The sequence below is a fragment of the Acanthisitta chloris genome, unplaced genomic scaffold (genome assembly GCF_000695815.1).
Source record: "Acanthisitta chloris isolate BGI_N310 unplaced genomic scaffold, ASM69581v1 scaffold3098, whole genome shotgun sequence".
Classification (NCBI taxonomy): domain Eukaryota; kingdom Metazoa; phylum Chordata; class Aves; order Passeriformes; family Acanthisittidae; genus Acanthisitta; species Acanthisitta chloris.
This window is the reverse complement of record NW_008687416.1, coordinates 5,019-15,551: the sequence shown is the minus strand read 5'-3', so window position 1 is coordinate 15,551 and position 10,533 is coordinate 5,019. Positions and strand designations below refer to the sequence as shown.

General features: G+C 44.5%; 1 protein-coding gene across 1 annotated transcript in view; it reads left to right on the top strand.

Moving 5' to 3' along the window:
* The window catches only part of LOC103807818 (high affinity choline transporter 1-like), a 7,669-nt gene extending 6,454 nt beyond the window's left edge, over nt 1-1,215 (top strand). The window contains 3 exon segments of the mRNA XM_009080569.1: nt 45-262; nt 702-916; nt 918-1,215. Of these exon segments, the coding sequence (XP_009078817.1) occupies nt 45-262; nt 702-916; nt 918-1,215 (731 nt within the window).
* The last annotated feature ends 9,318 nt before the right edge of the window (nt 1,216-10,533 follow it).

Below are 10,533 nucleotides of genomic sequence, written 5' to 3'. Positions count from 1 at the left end.
TATGTGAAGGATTTGTTGTAACTTCTCCTTGTTTTGTTTTAAAGACTGGAATCAGACAAGCTATGGTCTTCCAAGTCCATTTGAGAGAGGAGAATCAGCAATGATACTACCACTCGTTTTACACTATCTGTGCCCAGAATATATCTCCATTGCTGGTTTGGGAGCCATCGCTGCTGCTGCAATGTCTTCTGCAGATTCAGCTCTTCTCTCCGCTGGCTCCATGTTTGCTCACAATATCTACAGGAAAATCCTGAGGAAAAAGGTACTTGGTTGCATCATTCAGCAGTTCTGGTATCAGGAAGGACAGTCTTGTTTCAAGACTATTTCTAATCCAGTCTGTGATTAGAGGTGGCTGTCCTACAGCTGCTGAACTAATTTCTGGAGCTAGAGCTTTAAACATAAGTCTGGGGTGTTTATATTCTTGGTAGGGGTACTAATATCCATACTGGTGAGCTTTGCTCATTCTAATACGACTGGTATAAAATTTGGACTAGGATATTAATGGCAACAGCATAAAACCATAACCCTTAAAATCACAGAGGGCAGTTCCATTTCCAGGAGTGCCTGCCTTGTGTGGCTGCTGGTGGCAAGTAATGCCTGAAAGCATCAAGATCTTGGTGAGAACCAGCCCCAGACAGGGCAGTGCTGGCCACCTCACCAGTAAACGCCATGTCTGTAATGCTACACTCTCTGTTTTACAGGCTACAGAGACAGAGGTGTTATTGGCCATGAGGACCTCCATGCTGGTGTTTGGGGCTGGAGCTGCCAGTCTGGCTTTTTACTCCAGCTCTGTCTATGACCTCTGGTTCCTCAGCGGGGAGCTGGTGTATGCACTCCTCTTCCCCCAGCTCTGCTGTGCCCTCTTTGCTCCTAGCACCAACACCTATGGCTCAGCTGCTGGTTTCTTGGTTGGGTTGGCTGCTGGCGGGGGAGCCTGCCCTGAGCATCCCGCCTGTCATCTGCTACCCAGCTTGCTCCCTGGTGGATGGGGCCTACAGCCAGCTCTTCCCCTTTAAAACATTCACTGTGCTTCTCACCTTGGGCACAATCCTTGCTGTTTCACACCTGGCTAAGGTTTTGTTTCAGAGAAACCTCCTTCCCAGCAGGTGGGATGTTTGCAATATCATGGGGGGAGCCAGCACACTTGTCCCCCTGCAGCAGATGGAGAAACAGATGGGCTTGCCAACCATTGCATTAGAAGAGATATGTGATTAAATGTGGGGCTTCATTTGAAAGGCCACAGTGCATTCAGCATTAGAGTATGGCACAAACAGCACCACTCCTCCCTTTGCTTTTGTTTCAGTAATGAATTAAAGTTCTTACAGAGCAATAAAGACACATTCTGTTCATCCAAGGAGAATGTGTGAGCTTGATGTCTGCAGTGATTAAATTCACGTGGTGATGAAGCACAATCTTGTGGTGGTGACCATGGGGCACCTTGGGCCCCAGCAGTGGTTGCTTCAAGGTGTACATGGTACCCCACCCAAAATCAAAGCTAAAAACTGTGCTCCAATATTTAGGGCATTCTCAAGTCACATACTTTTCTCACCACAAAGGAGACAGATTAATGTTTCATTGATTGGGTATTCTTGATATAAACAAAAAGGTGAGCAAACCTGCTTTGATTACACAGCTAAAGGTTTAGCATAATCACCCCTGGGGAGCACATCAGACAATAAAAAGAGATGACTGAAAGCACTGCATGCGTCACAGCAGTCAAGCAGTAGTATCAGTTCTGCACCATTCCTTGTATGCTTTACAAAGCTTTCCTCAGCACCACAAAAACTTTTGCATATGCCTCTCCCCACTGTGGTATCAGGCCACACAGCCACAGAATATGTGAGACATCCCCTCTCATATGATCTGGTATGGAAGACACAGATGAGCAAGATGAAGCAACAGCCCTTAATTATTCAATAAGAAAGTTTTACATAGCCACTATTTATAGAAACTCACACAGATGGGAAAATGGAGGTGCCACAGAGACTCTTGGATGAGTTTTCTCTAACTTGGTAAATCACTAATGTGAAGGTGCTACCCGTAGCACAGCGACAGGATGGTATGGGACACACACACAAACTGGTGCATGAGAACTCGGAGGACTGTGCTGACAGAAAGGTGCTGGGAACTAATCCTGAACCTTCCTGCAGGAACATGAAATCCCGAGGGCATGATCCCAAAAGATTCAAGCCACAGATCAATATAGAAGAGCCCCTGATATATTTTTTTACATAAATTCTCAATGGCTTAGTAGAGAGGGAACCCAGTTAAGTAGCGAGTTTAGCCTCTAGCCTGAAGTCTGACAGATCAAGAACATCCTACAGTGGGACAGGTCATTAAGATGTGAGCTGAATTAAAGATTCAGGAGGATCCTGAAGTGATGGCTCACAGTTGGCTGCCATTTTATACTTCCCTCATCAACTGTGCAGCAGCTCACCGGAGTCGGCTGCAATCTACCCACAACAGCCAGCAGAAATCATGCTCACAGTACCTTTACAAAATGGTTGTGGGGGCTGCTGTGTATGGACATACCTGCCACTGCTGGAGGTAAGATATTTCCTGACATAACCAAAATATCCCATAGCAGAGCAAACAGAGCTAAACCGAGCTGCTGAGGGTGCAAACAGTAAGCTGCTCCACAAATTGCTTCCAGCATGTGCATGCATAAGGCAAAAAACTCTGCTGGTGCCACCATGCATGGGTGTCTCTAGAGACCGCCATGAAATATTAATTATAACATGTCTAGAAAAGGGAAAAAAACTGCTTTGAAAATTAAAACCATTACCATTAACTATGGCCCTAGGTGGTCACCCACTGAAGTCTTTCACACCCCAGTGATTTGAGTGGGAGCATGTGAGGTCGGGCTTAGCTAAGGGAGACACCAAAGCTATCATTACCTTAGCACCAGAAGAACAGAGCTCTTGTTAAATTGCAGGTGCCTTATGCTGATTCAAGCATAGTCCCCTGCAAGATTTTGGGGTGACCTAATTTGGGGGCCTCTACATCCCTCTGTGTGGAGCAGACCAAAGCTGACTGTGCTTGAACCAGGGCACACACCTGCTGCATGGCCCAGATAAGAGTGAAACTCTGATGTCCTCATGCCTAGGTCAGCATCCTGCCCCTTGACCATAGAATCATAGAATCATCAGATGGTTAGGGTTGGAAAGAACCTTAAAGATCATCTAGTTCCAACTCACCTTTCATGGATGGGGATGCTTCTCACTAGTTCAGGTTGCTCAGGACCTCATGCAGCCTGGCCTTGAACACTTTCAGGCACTGGGCATCCACAACTGGGCAACTTCTTCCAGTGCCTCACCACCCTCTGAGTAAAGAATTTCTTCCTAATATCTAATCTAAAAAATACCCTCTTTCAGTTTAAAATCATTTCCCCTTGTCCTATCACTATCTGCCCATATAAAAAGTCCCTCGCCCTTCTTTTTATACATCCCCTTAAGGTACTGGAAGGCTGCAATGAGGTCTCCCCAATGCCTTCTCTTCTCAAGGCTGAACAGCCAACTCTCTCAGCCTGTCTTCATCAGAGAGGTGCTCCAGTCCCCTGATCATCTTTGTGGCCTCCTCTGGACCCACTCTAACAGGTCCACATCTTTCCTGTGCTGAGGACCCCAGAGCTAAACAGGGTACTCCAGGTGGGGTCTCACCAGAGTGGAGTAGAGGAGCAGAATCTCCTGCCTCAACCTTCTGGCCATGCCTCTCTCGATGTAGCCAGGATCCATCCCACATAGCAGCTCTGAAAGGCAAATGCCTACATCTGGAGATACCTTTTCTCTGCCATAGTGCTCAACTTCTCCTGCTGTTCCCCTGCAGAGTCCCAAAGTTTGACATTAAACTCTTTCAGTGCCTCTGGCATGGTGGGTAATAGATCCACAGCTTCCCAAGAGAGCGTCAAAGGACATTGTTGAAGAGTGTCACCAGCACCATCATGTTACCACCCAGCATCACCACAGAAACTCACAGAGACTTCAAATAGGAAAGTCTTAACACTGTAAGGTATATCAGGCTTACTCAGCCATACTTTGCCCTGACAAAGCTTCCCTAAATTTCATACCACTAAAAACGCTGTGTGAACGCTTCACGCAAAAACGCTTTGTATGAAGAGAGGAAAATGGCAAAGACACAATTACTGTAACCTCCTGAATGTTTACTGTTTTCCATCCTTATATGACTCCCTCAGAACATCCCCCAGCAAGCTTAAAAGGAAAACATTCATCAAGGTTTGACAAAGTTTTGAAAGCAATTAGCTGCAAGTAAAATAAATATAAAAGTAATTCTAGCCTATACTTACTGACCAAATGCGTAGTTGTTTCAGTCCAGCACACCCAAAGTCCTTGAGGAGTTGCTAGCATGGGGGATAATGACCCAAATCCCATGAAACCATTCCTCTCACAGGTTACTGCCTCCAGTTCAGTATTCCTTTATTTTCCTTTCCTCCTCTTTATAAAAATTTCATTTGGGCACTGTAGGGCCCCAGTTTACCTCTCCACATGTGGATTTACCTCCTTTGATGCTTAGATGTGTCCGTGCCAATGACTCTATACAGTTTCGGTTTCCATTAACTTTTTTCAGCCCAGACAGCTGCTACCTGTTTCTGGCCTTTTTAAGGTTAATAATACCCTATCCTTCATGTCTAATTTAAAAAAAACAACAAACCAACCAAAACCAAAACCAAACCAAACAAACCAAAACCCAAAAAAAGCAACCCAACCTGCAATTTGGGAAGCATTTGGTTTATTGTGAATTCTTGGCATCTCATCAGATCCTCACCAGGCATATTCAGATGTCTGGTTTATGTAGAAAAATATACAGAGAAAAATGGGAAGACAACACTTCTGAAGGGTGATCTGCATCACTTCCCCTTTTTACTTATGCTTATTTTTAGGATTTCCTAAATGTGTCTTCAAATGGAATAACGTCAGCAAGAAATCAAAGAAACAAGTTTGCCAGACATTTCTAGGACTGGCAGGGTGATATTCCCAGGTGAACTATAAACTGTGTGGGGCCAGGATGATGCTGTCATTGTTTCCATGCAAATGGTGTGCTCTCTGGTTTTACCCCACATTCCACACACTAGTCTTCCCTTGCAGTTCTCTACTTTACTACAAGCTTTGCTGCAGAATACTTCACCTCTGTTAGCAGAGCTTTTTGGTCTTCTAATAACTTTTCCTGCTCGAGACCACCACTGACTTTTGTACTCCTCTAAGAAGGGAAGAATAGAAAGATATTAATCTCCCATAGTAAGACATTTGTAAATTCATTAAAAAAGCCAGCTTGCTTTGCTGGTCCTTAAAACTTCAGTGTGATCCACCATCCCCAGGGATGGGAACGCTGCTTCATAACTTTCTCTGCCCACCCAATAGGGACAGGATCACCCTTCGTGTCTGTAATTTGGGCTGTCTGGAATAATCAAAATAAGGATAACAATCTGAACTACAGTAAGGTTTCTATTATCAAACACAAAAGCATGAACATCTCAAATGATATACAGATAAAGTTTTTACTATGTCTACTAGAAAATGTCTTTCTTCAACATTAAACAACCTTAAGAAAAAATGTTTTCAGTTCTTTGGCCAAATGGGCAAATGGTTGCTTTGTGGCTTTTCTTTAAATCTTTTGGCTGGTCTCTTGCAGTGCCTGCCATGGCAAAGATAGCCGTTTTCCTCCTCCCCTCCTCAGTTTCCCTCTGCCAGGTACCTTACCTGACCCCAAGGTAATGCTGCACAAGTTTGACTTTGCAAATCTCCCTTAGGCAACTCACTGAAGTGACTCATGCTTTGCTTTCCCAGTCCCTTGAAGAGGGACAGCATTTTAATTGACTCTCAGAAGAATTTTGAGATCTTTGGAAGAACTCTCTCTTATATATATGGTGAACAGTCTTTTCGCATGAGTTGAGAATTTCTGTCTGTAGTTGGAGGACAGTTTCCTGGTCAGTTTAATTCCCAACACTTGGAGTAGAGGTTATTTATCTTTAGCAAGAGTTTTCACACTGCCTCTGACAAAATCTTCACAGGCAAGTGAATGAAGTACAGGCCAGACAAGTGGACAGTGAGGTGAACTGAAAAGTGGTTGAACCGCCAGGCTCAGAGGTCTGTGATGCACAGCCCAAGGTCGGGCTGGATGCCAAAACCTAGTGTGATCCAGGGTTTGATGCTGGGGCCACTACTGTTTAGCATCTTCATTAATGGCCTCAGCATTGGGACACGGCACATTCAGTGTGTTTGCAGACAATAAAAAACAAGGAGCAACAATACAGCAGATGGATGTGCTGCCATCCACAGGAACCTGAATAGGCTGGAGAACTGGGCTGACAGGAACCTTGTGAAGTGCAGCAAAGTGAATTGCAAACTCCTACACCTTGGGAAGAACAACGCTAGGCACCAAGACAGGCTGGGGACTGAGCCAGCAATGTGTGCTTGCAAGAGAAAACACCAGCAGCCTCCTGGGCTGAAAAGGCAGAGAATTTCTAGCAGGTCGGGAGCGGGGTAACCCTTCCCCTCTGCTCAGTCTTTGTGAGAGAGAATCTGGTGAAGGGCTACTGAGATGATTAAGGGTTTGGAGAATCTGTTATGCAATGAGAGACTGAGAAAGCTGGGACTGCACAGTCTGGAGAAGAGAAGGCTCAGGCAGATCTTGTCAATGTATTTAAATACCTGGGGAGGTGGTGCTGGGGGAAAGAATAAAACAGGCTCTTCTCTGTGGTGCCCAGTGAGAGAACAAGAGGCAATAGGCACAAACTGAAACCCAGGATAACCCATAAGAAATGTCTTTTTCACTGTAAATGTGGCCAGGCACTGGAACAGGTCACTCACAGGGGTTGTGCAGTTTCCAGCCTTGGAGATATCCAAAGCCACCTGGACACAGGTCTGAGCAACCTACTTTCATTGACCCTGCTCTCAGCAAGTGGTTGGACTAAAGAATCTTCAGAAACACCTTCTCATCTTAGCCGTTGTGTGATTTTGAGGCCCTGGAAGAATGCAATGACAGTCTCATGGCACAATCTGGAGGCTAAATACTTTCAGCAGCAGCATCCCTTTAGTGGACTGGGCTGGGGCTTCTTTCAGATACCTTCTCATCTCAGTCATTGGCAATAACAAACAGCTGAATCTTTTAAAGTTTTCATTTAAGATTATCATAAAGCCAGGCTTTTGACAATTTTTTTTCATTGCCATACAGTGGTCTGGACCCAAATTTTCCGTGATAATATAAGTCCATCTTAACTGACTGTATGAAATTGTTTATGAAAACAAAAGCATGCTGGGACGAAAAGGCCAGCAAGGTCTGGATCATTTCTGTGAATATGGATTTGCTAAGAACTCTTTGAGGCTTCTAGTGCCATTGTGTTTATGCATGACGAGGAGAAATATTTCAAAAATGGGAAAAAGAGGTTCCAGATTAAAAGAGTATCTGGACTGGATTTTAGTACACTAGCTCAAATGTGATGAAGAACGTCTTGGACACTGCTTATACAGGGTTACTCCATGGGGCAGGGGGACAACCTGGTAGACTCAAAAGTTATGTCTATATAACTAAATGCTTTTGCATGATGGAGCAGTCCTGGCTCCTAGGTCAAGCTGTAAAGTTAATGCAACCAGGTTGGGGTGCAAAATCTGTTGGAATAGAAGTTTAAGATTGCAGAAGGTGGAGGAGCCCAATCTAGTCCAACCTCAGTCCTCTGGAGTGATATGAAATGAACTGTCTTGAGAACAGCACGTGAGTTTTGGTTTCAAATAAACCAGTTGGTTCACTCCAAAAAGATCCAGGGAATGCACTAACATTCACACAAAATGGACAGTGAATAGCTCAGTGCCTGGGACTGAACTGAGACGACAAAATATTTGCAGTAGACAAAACACCAGCATCTGGGCAGCACTCTATTGTTGCGTGGGCTGGCAGGATCCACTGAGATACCCTGAGGCTTCTGTTGTCTTGGTTTTCTTTGACATTTTATAGTTCATCTGTGGAGCATCTGAGATGGTATCAGACAGAAATTTGATTAAGAAACAAGAACAATACAAAATCAATGCCATGTACATTAGGTCGATTAACAACTGTCTAACTGACGGGTTTGAAATGTAATTACAAGTAGGAAATTATCATCCAGTATCTGAACCTCTAGTGAGGTTGATTCTTGGCATGGTGCTATCAAACTGCACTTACCAGTGACTGGGTATGCAATGAGGAGCAGTCCACACTGTGTGCTCAGCAGGTCAAATGAACTGCAGGGCAGTATGGGCTCATGGACAATCTAATGCAGCTGTCTATAGACAGATCAGGTGTATCACAGTCTAAAACCAGCCAGTGGCTGTGTAGTCCTGAAAGGAAGGTCTGAGTGATCCTATTAATTTTACTCAGAACAGGCTTCTGCCATTTTCTCTCTTTTTTTTTTTTTTCTCACATGTAGGGTTTATGACAATATCCAGCATTTGGAAGTTAAAACTAGGCAAATCCAGGCTACAAACAAGGCTCAGCATTTTAAATGTAAGGTCCATTAAATGTTAGAACAATTTGCTGAGGACTGGGATGGATTTATCATCACTAAAAATGCTACAGTGAAACAGGAAGCTTTTCTGAAAGCTGTCCTCTGTTTTAAGAGGAATCCATTCAGGGTAGCCCTAGGGTATGCCATGTCCATCCCAGAGTTCAGACTGGCAAACTCCAGTGATGTTGTTTGTTCCTTACCTCTCCCAGTCCTGCTGGAGGTGGGCAATCATGTATCACTGAGGTAACCACTGTCACTTCTAGTTTAATGCTGACATTGCTCAGAGCCCTGCTTGCCACTCTTGAGCTCCAACAATGGAGAAGTCAAGATCATAGTGTGATTTGGATTTCTAAACCTAAAATGGGTGCTCCATCAGCAGACTCTCTGTATACTGGACCCTGAGTTGTCTGTGCACAGGTGAAGGAAGAGGGAGGTCTGCTGTCACTGATGGTGCTGCATCACCTGCCCACAGCAGTCACCTGCCCACACTGCACTTCTGCAAGCTAGAGGTGAAAAATCAATGAAGTTTCCATCTCTGATATGTTTGAAGCAGTTCCTGAGTCCTACACACACAGGCTGCAGTGAGGCATAAAGCCAAGGCTACCGGTGATGTGACGTCTGTGGTGCTCCAGGAGGAAACCACCCGTGGTGCGTGTGCAAGAGTACGAGCTGTGACTGCCCTGAGTTGCTCATACTTGTTTCCATGGGAGACACCATAATTAGACCACCATTGCTCAATCATGGTCATTATTTGAAAGGCCACATGCCTAACATACTTCAGCAGTCATTCTGCAGGGCCAGATGGCCTTGACTTGATCTGCTTTGGCGCTCTGCAGGCTCTGTGTCCAGACATGGGAATCAACACAGACAGCAACACTGCCTGAAGCAAGAAGCATCAAGCCTGGCTCTCTGGAGAGACCCTGTGGCAGCCTCTGCTCAGCACTTCTGCAAACCCAGAATAAGTCCATTCAGGGGTAGAAAAGGAGGGTTATGGTTTCAGCAGCTCAGTTAGACCATGTGAAGACAGCTGTGCTGACAGGGCAGGCCGAACTAAATTATTTGCACCAAATTTACACTAAATGAATTGAAAAGGTGTTCAGGTGATCCACATAAAAAGAGCAGTTGAGACTGAAGTGTGGATATTCAAATGGTCTGTTTCAACCAGACCAGCTTAATCATGCTTAATTATTGCTTTGCTTAATTTATTACTTATCCTAAATTTTATTTAAATTCTCTCCCAAGCTGTGCATATCACTACTGCTGCATCTTAGGACAGTGACTGAATTGGAGACAGGAGACAGGCTTAAGTGCCTGGAGCATCCCAAGATTTGAGATGACAAAAGCTTGTGCTGTTCTAATAATGGAGAGGACATCATTGGAACTCGTGGGGAAAAAAGGGAAGACCCCAGAGTTCCATTTGCATTTGCCCCTTTTTGAGATTGTTTTCATTCTGCACACTGTGGGTAGATGTGCCATTCACTTTGCTGAATTCTGCAACTGAAAATATTCACACTGCTAACAATCAACAACAAAAAGTACCATGGGTCAGCAAAGTAGAACTAGAGTACCTGGGGAAATGGTCAGATGAATCTTACATGTGATAAAGGCTTCTTTTATATTTTATTAGTGTGGCATAACATTAACTAAGCCCTTTTCTAGGCTGTAGACAACAACTTCAGACACTGATGTGAGGTGAAGGGCTATATGAGTGACTGACCTTCTGGTGTCCTGGCCAAACTGGAACATAAATCTTTTCATTTAATAGGAAGTGCATTATTGTTTTGCTTTATTTTTGCTTCAATGCAAGTTGAGTTTATCAGTGACATCAAGATTGGAGCCGGCTTAGATGCAGTGATAATGCACTGGCAGAGTTCACAGTCCTGAGGGATATGGGTCAGGCCAAGAATAAAGTCAGGACCCTGAATTTTAGGAAAGCAAAATTCCAGCCATTCAAGGAGTTTGTCAATAGGACCCCCTGGAAAACTGCCCTCAAGGACAAGGGAGCAGATGAGACCTGGCAGATCTTTAAGGATGTTTTC